This window comes from Phalacrocorax aristotelis, chromosome 5 (genome assembly GCF_949628215.1).
Source record: "Phalacrocorax aristotelis chromosome 5, bGulAri2.1, whole genome shotgun sequence".
Taxonomy (NCBI): domain Eukaryota; kingdom Metazoa; phylum Chordata; class Aves; order Suliformes; family Phalacrocoracidae; genus Phalacrocorax; species Phalacrocorax aristotelis.
In genome coordinates this window covers 54,502,620-54,521,244 of record NC_134280.1, presented here as the reverse complement: position 1 = coordinate 54,521,244, position 18,625 = coordinate 54,502,620, and the positions used below count along the sequence as shown (strand labels likewise).

The following is an 18,625-nucleotide window of genomic DNA, read 5'->3' as shown; positions in this document are numbered from 1 at the left end:
TTCTTCTTCCCCCAGCTTTATATGCTGAGCATGACGTCATATGGCGTGGAATATCCCTTTGGCCAGTTTGGGTCAGCTGTCCTGGCTGTGCCCCCTCCCAACTTCTTGCACTTGGCAGAGCATGGGAAGCTGAAATTAGTCCTTAACTAGTGTAAGCACTACTTAGCAATAACTAAAACATCGCTGTGTTATCAACACTGTTTTTAGCACAAATCCAAAATGTAGCCCTTTACTGGCTACTTTTAAGATAATTAACTCTATCCCAGCCAAAATCAGCACAGCATTGATATTGTAGAAGTGCTGCTTGGCTACAAATAATGCCCATTCTATGCAGAATAGGGAAATGTGGTTGTGGCTCTTCTGTCCTTACTTCTCTGTCTTGACAGATGGTTCTCTTGCCTTTCACAGAGCCCAGCCCAGTTCTTGATCTCAAGGCAGAATATGTTGGTGAGACTTCTGTGAAATTATCCTGGGAGGTGAACAGCACTGCTTCCAACTCCTACACGTTCAGGATAGAGGTTGTAGATGGTACCTCTGTTTGGAACCTGACGTCCAATGTTACCAACATCGAAATTACTGAGTTAATCCCGGGGACGTTGTATAATTTCACAGTATTTGCAGTAGCAGCTGATGGTCAGACGGAAGGAGAAGGGTTGTCTCTACTTTTGTATACAAGTAAGTCACAGTTACTTGCAGCCCTGTTTCTGGTGGACTCTAATTTGCTGTGCAGCTCAGGGTTCTGTCTGCCTGAGGGTTGTAATTTAGTACTGTTGCAGGCAGAGGTGATGTTTTGGCCCTGGAGCTGGCCAATCTTGTCAAGCATAGGATGTTAAAGTGCAGAAGCAGCATTGCCCTGATAGATCACTGTTGATGAAGTTTGTCCCCAAGTCTGATCATGCAGAGAAGAGGTTTTTCCCTGAGAATCTCTATCCTGTAAATTTGGGAAGGGGGTTGGTTTCATTTCCTGGAGTATGGGGGCCTCAGACCCTTATTTTAAGGGATTTCACATAGAACATATCGCACCAAGGGAACTTTTGTCATTGTTGGGCCCATAGGTGCCATCAGGCTGCAGGAGAGTGAGAATTAGGCAACGCTAGTTCAGGAGAACGGCATTGGCCATCCAGTATCTCTTTGTTGAGGATCAAAAGTCTTGACACCTGGTGTTGGAGGGACCATTTTGGAGCTGACCTGCACGGCTGTAGCCCAGCCTGGTTATTCCACAGGTTGTATTTGAAAGGAAACAGATGCCTGTTTTGTCATTTTTGTTGTCCTGAAATGTACCTGAATGTGTGCTCCTAACTTTGGAGTTGATTCCCAAGTTTCTCATGTGCTGTCTGACTGTAATGGTGTGTTGTACATCCTCAAAAGAGGACAGAGAATTGGGTGCTGCAGAGAGGGTTTCTGGAGGTGGCCTCCCTGCCACGGGAGTGAGCTCAGGTCAATGAGGGTTGTAGGAGGAGTAGGGTGCCTGGGTCGTCACCTCTGTTCCTCTTCTAGTGCTATTTCATGTTCCTTACCTTTTCCTATGAGGAGATGCACCACCATTTTTCCCCTCTACTCTTTTCCTCCTCTTTGGATTGCCAGGGTAAACCCTGGGACTGCTGGCGCCATGATGACCTGTGCTCTTGCATTTGAATATGAAAGGAAGGTGAATCACACTTCAGATGCCTCTTTCTTGTTTTTCTGTTACCCAGCCATTGATGCAAAAGCCTCCAGGAACATCTGGCAATGTCGTTGGCGTGCTCCTGCACTCTGAATGATGAGTGATGTGAAAAGAGTGAAGCAGCGGTGTGCCTGTGCTGCTTCTGTCCATGTACGTGAGCAATGTACTTGCAGGTTGATGGATTGTTGTCTTGCCTTTCACAGAGCCCAGCCCAGTTCTTGATCTCAAGGCAGAATATGTTGGTGAGACTTCTGTGAAATTATCCTGGGAGGTGAACAGCACTGCTTCCAACTCCTACACGTTCAGGATAGAGGTTGTAGATGGTACCTCTGTTTGGAACCTGACATCCAATGTTACCAACATCGAAATTACTGAGTTAATCCCGGGGACGATGTACAATTTCACAGTATTTGCGGTAGCGGCTGATGGTCAGACGGAAGGAGAAGGGTTGTCTCTGCTCTTGTATACAAGTAAGTCACGGTTTTGTGCAGCCCTGTTCTGGTAGGCTGTATTTTGCCATGCAGCTCAGGCTTCTGCCTGCCTGCCCAAGGGTTGAAATGCAGTATTGTTTCAGGCAGAAGTGCTGCACATGGCTTACCTGCAGTCAGCGATGCTTATGTGTGGGAGGGGGTTCTGTGGGAGGTTTTGCTGCCTCTTCTCCTGGTGAATGGAGCCCTCAGACCCTTATTTTGAAGGGCTCCCGCACAGTGCATTGTGCCTGGGAACTTCCCCTGTCAGAGGGGCCCGTGGCTGCAGCTGGCATGTGGGCACACTGGGCTCTTGGCCACGCTGCTCTGATCAGTTCATCAGCAGTGAGGAGGAAGCTGAGGTGCTCCTCTCGTCCTCATGCTAGGCATTGTGTCCTTGTTTCCCCCTTGTTGTGAATATGTGCTGCTGTGTCCTTTCCTTTGTTTTGTCCCATTTTAACTGAAGCGAATCTGTCCCAGAGCTCCTCAATGGGGTTTCCAGGTGTCCCAGAACAAATCAGTTAAGAGAGAATCTCTGGTACCGTGAAAGTGCGGCTTGGCTACTCGTAATGCTCAGTCTGCCTGAAACATGGAAGCATTGCTGTGCCTCTGCTTTTTCTGTCTGTCAGCAGATACCTGTGAGCATTGATGGAGTCTCGTCTTGACTTCCACAGAGCCCAGCTCCATTTTCCATATCTGGGCAGAGTATGCTGATCTCTGATTTTCCCCTTGGAGCACAGATTATACTTCTAACTACACCTAGAGGATAGATATCCAAAATCATGGTTCTTCCTCTAGGAACTATTTTTTACTGTGTCCCATGGGACACTCACACAAACTGACATGTTGTGGTTGCTGTTCTTAAGGATGGCTACTGCTGTGCTCTTAATGCATGGAGCTTATATTTGTGTTCTTCTTTGTTGGCCACTAAGTTTTACATAATTTTACAGGGAGCTAGTGTCAATCTACATACTACTTTAAAAATGTTTATAGAGTAGTATGTTCGATGGTTGAACGGTATTTTGAAACCTTTGCTGATCTTGACAGATATTCAACCTAAATATTCTCAGTAAGCCTGTCTGCAGAGGAGTTAGCACAGAAGAGGTCTGCGTACTTAATGTGCTAAATACTTTTCTTCACAGGGCAGCAAGTCCTTGCAGGCAGTAGCTTCATCTTTTTAAAAGTGGAAAGGAATACTGTAGTCTTACAGAATGACAGAATGGTAGGGTTTGGAAGGGACCTCTGGAGATCATCTTGTCCAACCCCACTGCTTGACCAGGGACACCAGGGGAGGGGGCACAGGAACGCGTCCAGGCAGGTTTTGAATGTCTCCAGGGAAGGAGACTCTGCAACCTCCCTGGGCAGCCTGTTCCACTGCTCTGTCACCCTCACAGGAAGGAAGATTTTTCTCATGTTTAGCTGGAACTTCCTGTGTTCCAACTTGTGCCCGTTGCCCCTTGTCCTGCCGTTGGGCACTATTGAAAAGAGTCTAGTCCCATCATCCTGACACCCACCCTTTAGATATTTATAGGTATTGATGAAATCCCCCCTCAGTCTTCTCTTGTCCAGGCTGAACAAAACCAGGTCTTTCAGCCTCTCCTCATAAAGGAGATGCTCCAGCCCCCTGATCATCTTGGTAGCTTTCCGGAGGACTTGCTCAAGCAGTTCCCTGCCCTTCTTAAACTGGGGGGCCCAAAACTGGACACAGTACTCCACATGTGGTCTCACTAGGGCAGAGTAGAGGGGGAGGATAACCTCTCTTCATCTGCTGGCCACACTCCTTTTAATGCACCCCAGGATACTGTTGGCCTTCTTGGCCACAAGGGCACACTGCTGGCTCATGGTCAACTTGTTGTCCACCAGCACTCCCAGGTCCTTCTCAACAGAGCCGCTTGCCCATAATTCAGCCCCCAGCCTGTACTGGTGCATGGGGTTGTTCCTCCCCAGGTGCAGGACCTTGCACTTGCTCTTGTTGAATTTCATCAGGTTCCCCTCAGCCCAGCTCTCCAGCCTGTCCAGGCCTCGCTGGATGGCAGCACAGCCTTCTGGTGTATCAGCCACTCCTCCCAGCTTGGTATCATCAGCGAACTTGCTGAGGTTACGCTCTGTCCCATCACCCAGGTCATTGATGAATATGTTGAACAGGACTGGACCCAGCACAGACCCCTGGGGAACACCACTAGTGACAGGCCTCCATCCAGACTCTGCCCCATTGATCACGACCCTGAGTTTGGTTGTTGAGCCAGTTCTCTGTCCACCTCACTGTCCACTCATGCAACCCACACTTCCTTAGCTTGCCTGTGAGGAGGCTATGGGAGACAGTGTCTAATGCCTTACTGCAGTCAAGATATACAACTTCCACTGTTCTCCCTTTGTTGACCCAGCCAGCCATGCCATCATAGAAGGCTATCAGGTTGGTCAGGCAAGATCTTCCCTTGGTGAATCCATGTTGACTGTTTCTGATAACCTTCTTGCTCTCTGCATGCCTGGAGATGACCTCCAGGATGAACTGCTCCATCACCTTTCCAGGGACGGAGGTGAGGCTGACAGACCTATAGTTCCCCAGGTCCTCCTTCTTGCCCTTTTTCAAGATTGGGGTGACATTTGCTTTCCTCCAGTCCTTGGGCACCTCTCCTGTCCTCCACGACCTTTCAAAGATGATGGAGAGTGTCTCTGCAAGAACATCTGCCAGCTCCCTTAGCACTGGTGGGTGCATCCCATCAGGGCCCATAGATTTGCGAGGATCCAATTTGCATAGGTGGTCCCTGACCCAATCCTTCTCAACCGATGGTAAGTCTTCCTTTCTCCCGATTTGTCCTCTCTTCTCTGGGGGCTGAGATGCCTGAGGGCCAGCCTTAGCAGTGAAGACTGAGGCAAAGAAGGCATTCAGTAACTCTGCCTTCTCTGCATCCTGCGTCGCCAGGGTCCCTTCCTTGTTCAGCAGTGGGCCCACTGTATCCCCAGTCTTCCTTTTACTGCTGATGTATTTAAAGAAGCCGTTCTTGTTATCTTTGACATGCCTTGCCAGATTTAATTCCAAGTGGGCCTTGGCCTTCCTCGTTGCATCTCCGCATACTCTGGCAACATTCCTGTATTCCTCCCAATTGGCAGGTCCCTTTTTTCACATACTGTGAACCTCCCTTTTGCATTTGCGTTTCTCTAGAAGCTCTTTGCTTATCCATGCAGGTCTCCTGGCTCCTCTGCCTGATTTCTTCCTCCTGGGGATGCACCGATCTTGAGCTCAGAGGAAGTGGTCCTTGAATACTGTCCAGGTCTCTTGGACCCCCTGCTTTTCAGAGCCCTAGCCCATGGGATTCCTCCTAGCAGGTCTTTCAAGAGGCCAAAGTTGGGCCCCTTGAAGTTCAAGGTTGTAACCTGACTCATAGTCCTGCTTCTACCTCACAGTATCCTAAACTTAACCATCTCATGGTCACTGCATCCAAGGCTACCCCCAACTCTCACATCCTCAACCAGCCCTTCCTTGTTTATTAGGATAACGTCAAGCAGCATGTCTTGCCTCATTGGCTCCTCCACCACCTGCATCAAAAAGTTGTCCTCAGTGCTCTGCAGGAACCTTCTGGATCACGCATGGCTCACTGTGTTGCTTTTCCAGCAAATATCAGGGTGGTTCAAGTCCCCCATGAGGACCAGGGCCTGCGATTACGAGGCTACTTCCAGCGGTCTGCAGAAGGCTTCATCAACTTCCTCTTCTTGATCAGGTGGCCTGTAGCAAACACCCACAACAGTGTCGCCCATATTTGGCTGCCCCTTAATTTTTCCCCACAAGCTCTCAACTTGTTCTCCTTCCATTCCAAGGCAGAGCTCGATGCATTCCAGTTGCTCCCTCACATAAAGAGCAACTCCCCCACCTCGCCTTGCTGGTCTGTCTTTCCTGAAAAGCCTGTAGCCATCCATGACCACATTCCAGTCATACGAGCTATCCCACCATGTCTCTGTGATTGCAGTAAGATCACGGCCCTGTGACCACACACGGACCTCTAGTTCCTCCTGTTTATTCCCCATGCTGCGTGCATTGGCGTACAGGCATTTCAGAAAGGTGCTTGAGCACACAGGTTTCCCCAGAGGGCTGTACGAGGACCCACTATAGCCATGCAAACCCTTGGGGTGGTTGGTCTCCTGGTTGCCATCACATGAGGCCACCACGACACCTTTATCACTGCTCAGGTTGTCCTGTCTTATTCCCCTATTGTGTGTGATGGCATTAGCATTGCCAGTTTGTCCCCCTCCCCTGAGTTCCTCAGTTTAAAGCCCTCCTCACCAAGTTTGCCAGTCTTCTGCGAAAGAATCCCTTGCCCCTTCCAGACAGGTGGAGTCCATCCCTCCCTAGCAGCCTATGGTTGTTGAAGAACATCCCATTGTCATAAAAGCCAAAACCCTCACATTGACACAGCCATGTAACCAGGAGGATCAGTATTATTTGCCTATTTCTAGTCGCTCATTTTCTCAAAGAGGTGGTATGGAGGAGAAGATAATGTGGGCACCAATGTTTTTCACTTGCTTTCTTAGAGCTTTATAGTCTTGCTTAGTTCTGCCCAGACTCAGGCTTGCAGCATCATTTGTGTCCACATGGAAGAGTAGCAGAGGATAGTAATCAGTGCTTCTGACAAGTTGTGGCATCCTCTCAGTGATGTCTTGGTTCTTAGCTCTCGGAAGACAGCAAACCTCTTGTGACTCCTTGTCAGGTCAGCAGATGGGTACCTCGGTGCCTTTTAACAGTGTCACCCACTACAAGCACTTGTCTCTTCTGTTTGCGGTATCTACTTACAAACGTTTATACACAGAACTTAAAAATAGACAGCTTTATCTATTTACTACAATACTTGATTTCTTACTTCTCTTGTTTATTCTTTTTTTGCAGTTCCTGCCCCAGTGAATTCATTTCAATGTGAACCAGTGGCCAAGCAGCCTTACCTAATGCTAAAGTGGGCATGTCCTTCTGGTAACAATTCTGGCTTCAAAATTACAATAAATAAAGATACATTCCAAAATGAAGGACGGGCTCCATCCTGCGGGAGAGAAGGCTCAGAGGAAACCTTAATAATAAAATATTTAGATTATTTCAGCAACTATACTGTTACTATTGTAACTCTTTCAAATAGTTCTGAAAGCTCTCCAGTGCGGAAAGAGTGTAATACAAGCATTACTGGTAAGCATTAAGATTTGTGAATGAAAGATATTCATAGGACCAAATATTAATTTTATGAGTACAGAATACCAAACTTGATATGCAGTACATTATCAGCCTACAGATTATGAATAAAATGCTACATTCACGCAAAGCCTAATGTGACGCACAGTAGATAATGCATTATATGAACAGCATCAGCATTACAGCATTTTCCTTTTTGGAAAAATTCCCTTTATCAGTCATTAAGATACTGAAAAAACATTTCTGTTTGTAGACCCACCTGCTCCAAGCAAAGCTCCATTAGTCAAGGCAGTCAGTCATAGCTCATTGTCTGTTGAATTCTCTGATTTTGAGTCATTGAATGGACCACTAAAAGCCTATGCAGTAATGATCGCAACAGAAGAACAAGGTAAGATGTTATGATATTCTCTTGTAGCTGTGTGAAACAATTTATCAGACAGCATTGTGTTTTAAACTCTAAGGAGGTATTAAATGGATAGAGAAAAAGCTGAGTCACTATTTTCAATCACCTCTCAATAATCATGAGGCAAATACCTTTCTCGCTTGACTGTCAGATCACTCCTTGTTTTCAGAAAGCCACTGTTTTCACTCAGCCTTTTCCAGCCTGGCTTATCCTTGTATACAAGTCTCATATGTATTGCCACTGTGCTGCTGCCATCTTGATTTGCCAGTTATTCCTGCCACAAGATTGTGTAGTATCCTTTTTTTTTCCCCCCACAGAATAATTTTTCAGAGCTACTAATTTAAGCAGCTTTGGAATGTGGGATGTTTCTCCTCTTCCCTTCTTCAGCTGGATGATTCTGCAGTAAGATCTGAGAGACTGAGAGCATGCGTGAGCACGCTTTCTGTCTGATTTTACTTAAAACACATTATTAACTGAGAGAGATGGGGTGCAGGTGGAAGGCTTGAATAGCATTGTCAGCATTACATACCATGGGAAGCTGAATGCCAGAGGAAGCTAGAGCGTAGTCTGTCAAACTCACCTCTTTAAAGCATCAAAACAAAGAACTGTCTTTAATTGGTGAGTGCCTAGTGATAAATCATAAAATTGAGGAACTTACCTTTGCAGTATAGGTTCTAGTTGAACCTCTTTTCATTTTTGCCACTGCACTGGAGGAATAAAGCAGCTGATGGCGATAGTTTTCCCCCAGGTGGGATTTGACGTTCATGCTTATCCTTTGTCTTAGCACTGGAAATTCATCTTGCAGCAGTTTGACTGTAGATATTTTTTCTGTTGTTTTCCATACAATATATGTCCAAGAAATGCCCGGAGGTGTGTGTGTATATATGTGTGTATGTGTATATATATATAATGTAATACATCAGTGCAGAAAATTCCTATTTTTCACGTGCCTACTCAGCTGTTCCAGAGTTGCTGATTTGAATGTCAAGCTCTTACACACAGCAACAGCTCTGCTTGTACCTTCAGCCAGTCCTGTTTAGTCTTGATGAGATTTAGTGCGTTTTTCTATGCGGTTTAATTGCATGGTATTCAAGAAAGAGGACTTTCAAGATGTGATTGAGAGAAATAAGGAAGGAAGATTGCTTGTAATTTTAAGATAGAGTCTCCGAGTGTTTTGATAGGAGCAGAAAACCGTCCTTACAGCCTAGCATCACTTCAGCTTTATAGTGTTGAAATAGCGTTAGTATGTTTGAGATGTATTTCTCTGTCTTAAAATGGACATCATTACCTTTAGGATAGACAGAGGGGACTTTATTCAGTTGTGTAAGCAGTGGTGTCTAAGGCTGTTTGAGATGTCCGAAGGTGATAGCCAGCACATCCACAAGGAGCTGCAGTTATAATCTGGGATGTACATCCTTTTGGAATGGGAACTAGGGACCAAACAGGACATATAACATAACTCAGATAATGGTGAACACCCATTTCTAGGCAACTGAGTTAATTGTGACCTCAGCTGCTTTTAATGTAACCAAACTAGTGCTTTAAAAGAGCTGTCTTGCACCCTGTTCCTGCACAGTTATGGTTGATGAGAGCTTTGCTGCTGGTGGCAGGGAGCCACCAGCTCACCAGTGGCATGTCAAACCTTGTCTACACAACTGTAGAAAATTTACTAGAGCTTCTCCACCTTTCAGAGCTCCTGCAAGCCTTCTCCATTTTAAAGATGAATTCAATACTGTATCTGCTTTTAGATAGAGCTTTTAGCTTTGTAAAGGCAGTCAGTAGAGAGCAATGTGTGCAAACTTCAGTCAATATTCTGAATATTTATGTCAGTTCACTTGCTCTTGAGTTTTTGGATAACTGGTAATTTGAGCTGGTTTATTACCTCTTAGGTCACACGTGCCTCAAGTTTCTAGGGTTCATCTTCTAACAACAGACACTGTAAAGTGGTGCTGTTCTGCAGATGATGTCATGTTGGTTGCTGTTTGACTGCAGTAATAAGTTTTTCTTAGTCTTCTGGAAAAGAAACTCTTCTGATCACTGTTTTGTTCAATGCTTGTCTGTGTCAGTAAAAGGCAGAAATTAACTCCTTCGTCTCTTAGGGTTTGGGTGTGAGACTTCTTGTAAGACACAGCAAGGAAGTATAGGTCAGGATGATTTTAGTGTCACCCTGAATGAGGCTTGATGCTGTTTGGGTAGCACGGTGTTACTGGACACCAGTTGACTTTTTCTACACTGTTTGCATTATACTGTCTAGATATGGTAGTTGATAGAGTGCATGTGGATGTGAGTGACTTGTCTGATGAAGTTTGCCCACGAGGAGACCAGAATCCACCACCAGTGTACCTTTACAGAGAAGCTCCACTATACATGGTAGGGGTAAAGCCAAAAAAATGTTAAAACAACACTGGGGAGTAGGGAAGTAGTTCAGTAGATTGCACTGTATTAGAAGAGATTTGAGATTCTGTTGCACTCAGCCTTTCATTTCGGGCAGTATGTATGGAGTAATGACAACTGTGGTTAAGGTGGCACCCTGCATTACCGTTTCAGCCGCTGTGCTGATCGATACAAAATCAGCAGATGATGTATACCACATATATCCTTGTTTTTTCCTGAAGCTTGTACATCTTTGAAGTCTGAACTGAAGAACACATACAAAGATTTCAAGAAGAAGACGACAGTCGCCTATGTAGCATATGTTATAGATACAGAGCAGGCAAAATCACCTTCTTTCCATTCTCAGAATGGTACAAACATCGTTGATATAGGCAAGGGAAACACAATGTATGGCTACGAAAACGGACCATTGATTCCACTTCGTTCATACAGGTATTTGTCTCAAACCACTGTTTGGTTAATTTTGCTGCAGTTAAAATGTAAAAGATCATCTAATGAAAGGGTTACAGATCTTGCTTAAGGCTGTTGAAACCATGTAATGTACCTGTGTTTTTTTTCTTCTACCTTCTCAACAGGGCAAGTGTTGCAGGTTTCACTAATATAACCTTTACCATGGCCAGCATCATTGTGGGGGAAGATAGTTATGTATCATTTTCACCCTGTTCTGAGGCGGTTTTGCTACCCCAGGACCCAGGTATAGTTAATGTCAAATATAGGACTGGTGGCTTGGCACATACACACTGTGTGGAGATTCCTCAGTTATGGCAAGTTTCATAATAGAAAAACACCCATTCGTTTCCCTCTGATGGACTGTTCCTTTCTAGTTTTGCAGTCACATTGCTCTGTAAATTCATACCTTGCTAGTTCTGCGGGTGACCTCTTTTTTCCATGTATCACTTCCACTATGGAAGTAAGCGAAAGCTGTGCTACCTGGGGCACGTTGAAAGGAACTGGATGATACAGGGAGACTTTGGTACATAAACAAGTAGCAAAAAGCAGCTGATGTTCTAACGGTTCTGGTAAGTTGGAAGTGGGTGTCTTGGAATGCAAATACTGGTCCTTTGATCCCAGTTTTTTATTAATTTACATCCTTGTTTTATTATTCTTCATGAGCTTTCAATACTGGTATTGCCAGAGGACACAGTAAAGAAAAGACGTTTAGTAGAGCAGAATGTGTTCTGTCACTTGCGAAGTTCTCCTGTAGCATGTTGATTGAGTTAGATCATTAGCAAAGAGGTAGATCAATAATGAGTAATAGCTGTTCTCTTTTATCAGGTGTTATTGGTGGAGCTGTTATTGGATGCCTTTTAGCTATATTGGCTGTAGTCACTATAGGGGGTTTCATATTCTGGAGAAGGAAAAGGTAATGTGTGTTCATTATTCTGTTTGTTGTGATGAGGAACACCAGTATTTCACTTCTGTATCTTTCTCCTAAAAAGGCCTCTCTTTCTGTTTTATATGCTTTAAAAAACATTCTTTAAAAACCTTGTTTGTATCTTACAGATTAACTAGTTTGATACATTGACATTAAAGGACTTCATTGGACTCCTTAGTTAAAAACTAACGAGTTAAGATTTGGGTTTTTTAGCTCTTCTGAATTTATGCATGCTGATGAAGTAATTCAGTCAGAAGTGAGCAAACATCACAAATTATTGTGCTAAAAGACATGTAATTGTATCTTAGATGGTTTGATTTGAAAATATCCATTAATCACATTTTTTTAATTGCTTGATGGCCTGTCACATAAAACTTCCGTTCTGGAGATTCCAGAAGCTGCTGAGTTGCCTAGGGTTTGAGCTGGTCTCTTGGGTTTCCAATCTTTTCCAAATAATCTGGGACTTAGAGTCCACATGGGCTTTTTCCTGCTTCTCATTGTGTGGGACATCCTTTCTAACGAGTTAGCTGTAGGGCCCTTAGTCCAGTTTTCTTAGTTTCTTTGATTAACTGCTGTTATTCTTACAAGTGCGTCCAGTAGCTGTGGATAATAATGAGAAGAGCTTCCTTTAAAGCTAGGAACACTTATTTTCTTTCAGCTACCACTTTCAGTACCACTGACACATCACTATTGAACACTTACTGTAGGGATTCTGGGATGAGTAGCAGTTCTCCCGAGATGTTAGGTAGTGACACAGGTCCCTCGGAGGTACTTCTTCCACCAAACTGTGTGCTTTGTGTTCTGGCACTATGCTTTGGTTCCAACAGAAAGAAAAGGTCCCATTGCACAACATCACTGAATGAAGGATGAAGTATTTTATTCTTAGTGTAGGTGTAAGGTTTGCCTCAGGAGGGTTTTCTTGCACAGAATGAGATGCTTTAAAAGAAATTGTTCTGAACAGGCACAGGAAATAGCTGTTGTCGGAAATCTTATGTGTGTTCCATTAAATTCTACCGTGAACCTTTTGTGGTGTTTTCTTTCACCTTATAGGAAAGATAAAAGAAATACTGAAGTGTCCTTTTCTCCAATTAAGTAAGTCCATATCCTTTTACACATTGTTTTCTGAGCTCAAGTGCAAAACTTATGCTGATCTCTGACGCTTGTTTTCTGTGCAGTTTTATATAGAATTTTGCAGTATTAATCCTTCATGGAATTTAAAGACTCCAGCCTGCAGATCAATAATCATATTGATCGAGACATCTAGAGCTGCCACAGGGATTTGAGTGCTTGCTTAATGAATCACCAGTAGACACACAAACACTCCATGTAGTTTTGAAAAACAGGATGTTTGGGTGAAATGCAGGCTTCCGTACACATTGAGGAGACAATCCAAATTGTCGATAAAGTGCACATAAGCAAAAGCCTGCACTGTGGCCTGAATTTTCCTTTGCTTTATGACTACTTTTGTGCTGAGCTATTAATTCGGATGATGCTGACATTGTAAAAGCTGGCCATGGGAGGGTAATCACAATATACTGGAAGTCACAGACAGTGCAGTTGAATCACGTTATTGGTTCTTGCACCAATTGTTGTGCTGATGGAAAGGCATGGCCGGAGCATTCCACAAAGTCCCACCTGTGTGGACTTTGATAGCTGACATAAAATACATGAGGGAATGGGGCCGATCCGATGGGAGCACAGAAACAGCTGACTGATACCTTCTGTGATATCCTTCCCTGAAGGATGTGCTAGTCTGTCCTTGGATTAACAGATCAGTTAAATGCTATGCTTGATATCCTGTCCCCTGTAAATACAGTTTTGTGGCTGCTACTAACAGTCATGCTTTCATTCTTAGATTCACATAGTGAAAAATAATGCTGCATGTGTCTAATCGACCTTTTTTTTCTTCCCCCCACCCTCCCCTGAAGAATCAAGAAGTAAGTAAGGCACACTTTCTAACACATTAACTGAGTTCATGGTTTATTCACCTAATACCTGTTTCTAATACATGGCTTTTCTCATCGTAGATCAAAAATTATTAAAGTGGAGAACTTCGAGTCCTACTTTAAGAAGCAGCAAGCTGACTCCAACTGTGGTTTTGCTGAAGAGTATGAGGTATGTGCCCGCAGAGGAGAGAGCTTCATGGCAAACTTTTCCAGAAAAGCAAATTAGCTTTCCTATGGAGCAGTGCGAGGTTTACTGAAGGGGAAGAGAAAGGACCTCTATTATAGAGATTATTAAGCTGCACGTGTAGCCCTCCCTTCTCTGATTCAGCTCCAAATTTAGTTGAAATGCATGATAAATACTTCACATTCTGAACCATTATCTCTAACTGTGAGCTTATAGCACGGTGTGCAGTTCAGAGCTCTCACCAGAGGCAGGATCTCCAGAGTCCTTGCCCTAGTTGCACTACAGTTAGCCCAGGGAAAGCTATTTAACTTCGCTGTACTTTTGTGTGGGTTTTTTTCATATTGTTTTTCATTTTCTACACAGCAAGACAGGTCTCTTGCTGATATCTCCGACTGCTTGAATGTGTAGGTGTGATTTGCAAACTGCAGCTGTGAATAGCTTGAAGGAGCAGTCAGAGAAACAGCAATTATGATTTCCTTAGTGGCGATAACTTTTTCTATGAAATGTGCTAAAGCTTAGTTGTTATAAGGTACAAAAGACAAGCATCACATGTCAGTAAGGATTCTGTGTTGTCATGTCTGCTGTCAAATAATCTCATTTTTTTTCATCTCCTTGAACCTATTAATTGACTGTCATCTTTCCAGTTAAAATTCTGTTCCTTTTGTTGTACTTCGCAGGCTGGTGCTCCACCTTGCCTTCCTCTCAGATTTTGCTTCCTTCGGTCCTTTCTTGATGCACTTGCTCCCTTTCTCACTGCAATGTCTGCAAAGCTTATGCTCGGTAGTTCACTGCCTTGGGGTCAGAATGAGTATGTAGTTGATGGCAGTGTCACATATTCCTGCAAAGCTATTTTGGGGCTCTTAAAGCCCATTTTCTGGGTTTTAAGCACACTACTATTCCTACATTCTGTATTGATCCCTTGTCTAGCAGGTTTGCCACTGTCACCCTCCCACTCTGTAAAAAGCTGACTTTTTTGTCATCATTTATTCCAATTTAACATGCCTACTTTTACAGCAAAGGCCAAGAGTGTTTGGAGTATTTGTCTTTTTGTCATGTGTGTATGATTCCTAAACTAGGAGCAGGTCCTCATGAATCCTTTTATTGTAGGAACTCAAGTCTGCTGGTGTCCATCAGCCCAAATTTGCTGCTGAACTTCCTGAGAACAGGGGAAAAAATAGATACAACAACGTCTTACCATGTGAGTTATTGTCTTTGGTTTTGCATTGTCTACTGGTTGAGTTTTTAGGTGAAAAAACTTGGGTTTAGCTCACCTGGCTTTATAGTACCCAGAGGTTTCAAAAAGGTAGTAATGTAATCAATTTCCAAATGAATTAATTTGGGCTGCTGCCTTCCCAAACTCACTGTATAAGCAAACCTAAAGAGCTTTCACTCAAGAACGTTCCCTAAAGTTCCCAAACTTTCCCTCAAGAAAGCCTCCTTAAAGAACTTTCCCTTAATTAAATAATTTTATTTTTCCATTTGTGAGAAACTTGCAGTCCCGACTGAAAAAAACAAGAGGTTAATGGTTGACTACAGACAGACAGTTGTGCAGAGCTATAAGAAATATTAAGACCCTGCTGGCCAGCTTTGCAGACAAACTAAGCCTAAGCCCAGTCAAGCTGTCTGCAGGCACCCCAGCACACCAGAGTGTAAGAAGAAATTGGAAGGCGAACAGTGACAGGCACTTAGGGATGCTTTGGAGGGAAAACATCAGCTGCAGTGGTGGCAGGAGGCAAATTACCTAGTTTTCTCCAGTAATTAAAACTACAGTAAATTTCATGTTGCATTAAAAATATATAAATATGCCAAAACAAACCATGTTTAAAAAAAATCAGTGTTGAATATTGTGAATTTTTATTCTGGTCCTACATTTTTGTCTTTTGTTATAAAAATACTAAACTACTGCTATTTATGATTCCTAAAGTTATATTCTTATTCTTAAAATGCACATTGTTCTAAAACACCTTTTATTTAGAAACCGTGCATTAGATAAGCAGTATTTTGCTGAAAGGTTCTAGTTCTAAAATTCATAATTTTCTTTTCCTTTTTTCTTTCTGCAGATGACATTTCTCGTGTTAAACTTTCAGATCAAAACTCTGCAACTGGTGATTATATTAATGCAAACTATATGCCTGTAAGTTGCTTCATTAGTTGAAATGAAGTATAATGTGTATTTTTATGATGCAGGCTTAACAGATCATAATGGTGTTTAAAATTGGCTTTTTATGTCTCATTGATGCAAGTGTGTATGTATATGTATTTATTTTGGTTTTTTCTTCATCTTCTTAGGGCTATAACTCAAAGAAAGCATTTATTGCTGCACAGGGTCCTTTACCCAATACTATAGAAGACTTCTGGCTCATGATTTGGGAAAAGAATATCTACTCTATTGTTATGTTGACAAAATGTGTTGAACAAGCCCGGGTATGTTTTTACTAAAACTGAACCATCTCTGGAATATGGTTGGATCTCTTCTAGTTTTGTGGTTACCCTCGCAGGTTGGAGACCGACCACTTTCTTTTAACAACCATCCACTAACTGTTTTCTAAATTAAATAAACCAATTTTTTTTTAGCGTTTTCCCATTTCTGTATCTGCTGACTTCCAGAATAGATTGTCTCAGGAATTGCTCTCTTTAAGGGTGGGTTATTACCCCTCAAAAATTATTTTGGTAGAGCTTCTCCTGCCTTGGGATAGGCCATTGGGAAGGGTACACATGCTTTCTAGCCCTGCTTCAGATGGTGTGTTATTTAAAACTAACAGTCAGTTCTTCATTGCTGTGTGTAACGTGTCTAACCTTGTAACTCTCTTCTTAGACAAAATGTGAACAATACTGGCCAGACAAACAATCCAAGAGCTATGGTGACATTATTGTGACAATGGTCTCGGAGATTGTCCTTCCAGAATGGACAATAAGGGACTTCACTGTAGAAAAGGTGAGTACCCCCTCAGCTCTCAGCTGTGTGTAAATATCTGTAGAAGCAGTTGGCTGTTCTTTACATGTCAGGCAACACCAGAATGACAGAATATAGTAGTTTCACGAAAACTTAATCAAATTCGAAGTTATTGGAGGGAAAAGGATGAGTAGTTTATTTTAACTTGAGGCTATGAATGTATTGGTCTGCTTTCTGCCAAAAGTCTGATTTAATATCTTCCACACTATTTACTGGCAATAAGATTCCTGTGATGTTTATGTATATGCATTTGTTCATATGCCCTAGCTTCCCAAAACAGTGTGTTAGTAACATATCCAGAGGTGGGAATGAGTTGTCAGTAAGGCCTTCCCTGTGGCAGAAGGGGATCTGCCAGCAAAATTGAGCCTGCTAATAGGAATTACCAATTGCCCCATTGGTGATCCTGCAGCTTATTTTTCCCTGAAGCTTGCACCAAAACTTGTGCTTATGCGGACACTTGTAATATCTGCTAGACTGAACAATTCGTCCCATCTGTCAGCAGATTATGATCTCGGAGTAAAGTGAAAAGTAAAAGGAAATTATTTCTAAGTATTCTCTACCAGAGCAGAAGCAAGAGGGAAACTGAAATACCACAGATCAAATTACTGCATGGCTTGTAACAGGCATCTTCAGTGAAGCTGAGCTTTGCCCTGTACATGTGGCAGGAAGCCCTACTGTTGCTCCTCTGAAGCCTGTTTTCTTTTGGTTTTGATGTGTATCCATCTAGTCCACCACACCAGAGCGGCACACAGTGCGCCAGTTCCATTTCACCTCCTGGCCAGATCATGGAGTGCCGGAGACAACAGACCTTCTCATCAACTTCAGACACCTTGTTCATGAGTACAGCAGTCAAAATCCGATCGACTCTCCTACTCTGGTGCACTGCAGGTAGGAATAACACGTTTGTGTTAGACACCCCTTTTCTTTTGGTTTCTGATGTTAAAAACAATTCTTTATCAATGTGACTACAAAAAAAAAAAAAAAAAGGAAAAAATAAGTCTCCATGCTTAAGAACATGGGCTATGCACCCTGCTGAATTAAAACCTTTGCCCTGTGCTTCAGAAACACAGCAATGCTGTGTAGGCAGCAAAGTACATGATACAAAATGTCATTAGACCATCTCTCCTAGCCTGGAAAGCTTAGCTGAAAAAGTTGCCTTTTCAAGTGCTTTTATTTGTAATCTTGAGCAAGTGCAAGGCTGGGAAGCCCTGATGCATGTCCTTCCTCCCTCTTGGTGATGGTAACAACCACGCCTCTGGACTGCAGAGACTTGTAATACCTGTGCCTCTGAAATAACAGAAAGCATCTTACAAGCTTCACTGGCTTTTCATCAAGCCACTGGTGAGCAGGTGGTTGAGAGAAAGTGGTAAACAGCTTCCCCATGTCATTGCAGTGCTGGTGTTGGGAGGACAGGGACGTTCATTGCCATCGACCGCCTGATTCAGCAGATTGAAATGGAGAATACTGTGGATGTGTATGGAGTGGTATATGATCTTCGCATGCACCGACCTTTAATGGTGCAAACTGAGGTAAGGCTGCCTTTCGTCCAGCAGCCTGTTTTTCAAATGTGCAGAAAAATCCAGGAAAGGTGGATTTAAGATGTAGCTCAGAATTACAGGAAGATGAGCTAGTAAGGAGCAATCTGAAATTGCTCTTTAACTTCCCAATGTCCTGCCTCATCTCTGCCTGCAACAGCAGTTGCAGCCAGGGGTTGTAGTACTTCCAAGCAATCTCTTTACAGAGTACTTTGTAGAACTGGCATTTGCAGCTGGAAAGAATCAAATCCTGAAAAAAGGGTGGTGGGTTTTCGGTGGGTTTTTTTTCAACTTGTTTTACCAATGTATTTTATCTTTATAGCTGTGCCCAGAATTATCTTGAGTCAATTGGTTTCAGTGTGCATCTTTTCTTTTGTGTTCTGCTGAAATTATCACCTTGATCCAAAAAGGTGTGTGGATTAACTCAGGCTGATCTGGAAAAGCTGTAAAATCTCCATCATGGAAGTGTTTTAAGAGGGTGTTAGCCATGACAGTAAATTTGATCTTACTTTTTAATAGGGGGGTTGATCAGATG

The 18,625-nt window shown here is 43.2% G+C and overlaps 1 protein-coding gene across 1 annotated transcript in view; it reads left to right on the top strand.

Annotated features, from left to right (window-relative positions):
• PTPRJ (protein tyrosine phosphatase receptor type J) overlaps positions 1-18,625 on the top strand; it is an 80,570-nt gene that overhangs the window by 58,546 nt on the left and 3,399 nt on the right. The window contains exons 9-23 of the mRNA XM_075094604.1: positions 409-675; positions 1,867-2,133; positions 7,010-7,297; positions 7,554-7,688; positions 10,319-10,529; positions 10,673-10,791; positions 11,373-11,460; positions 12,523-12,564; positions 13,500-13,587; positions 14,710-14,800; positions 15,663-15,736; positions 15,892-16,026; positions 16,418-16,537; positions 17,283-17,443; positions 17,949-18,084. Of these exons, the coding sequence (XP_074950705.1) occupies positions 409-675; positions 1,867-2,133; positions 7,010-7,297; positions 7,554-7,688; positions 10,319-10,529; positions 10,673-10,791; positions 11,373-11,460; positions 12,523-12,564; positions 13,500-13,587; positions 14,710-14,800; positions 15,663-15,736; positions 15,892-16,026; positions 16,418-16,537; positions 17,283-17,443; positions 17,949-18,084 (2,222 nt within the window). The remainder of the gene's footprint in view (positions 1-408; positions 676-1,866; positions 2,134-7,009; positions 7,298-7,553; positions 7,689-10,318; positions 10,530-10,672; positions 10,792-11,372; positions 11,461-12,522; positions 12,565-13,499; positions 13,588-14,709; positions 14,801-15,662; positions 15,737-15,891; positions 16,027-16,417; positions 16,538-17,282; positions 17,444-17,948; positions 18,085-18,625) is intronic.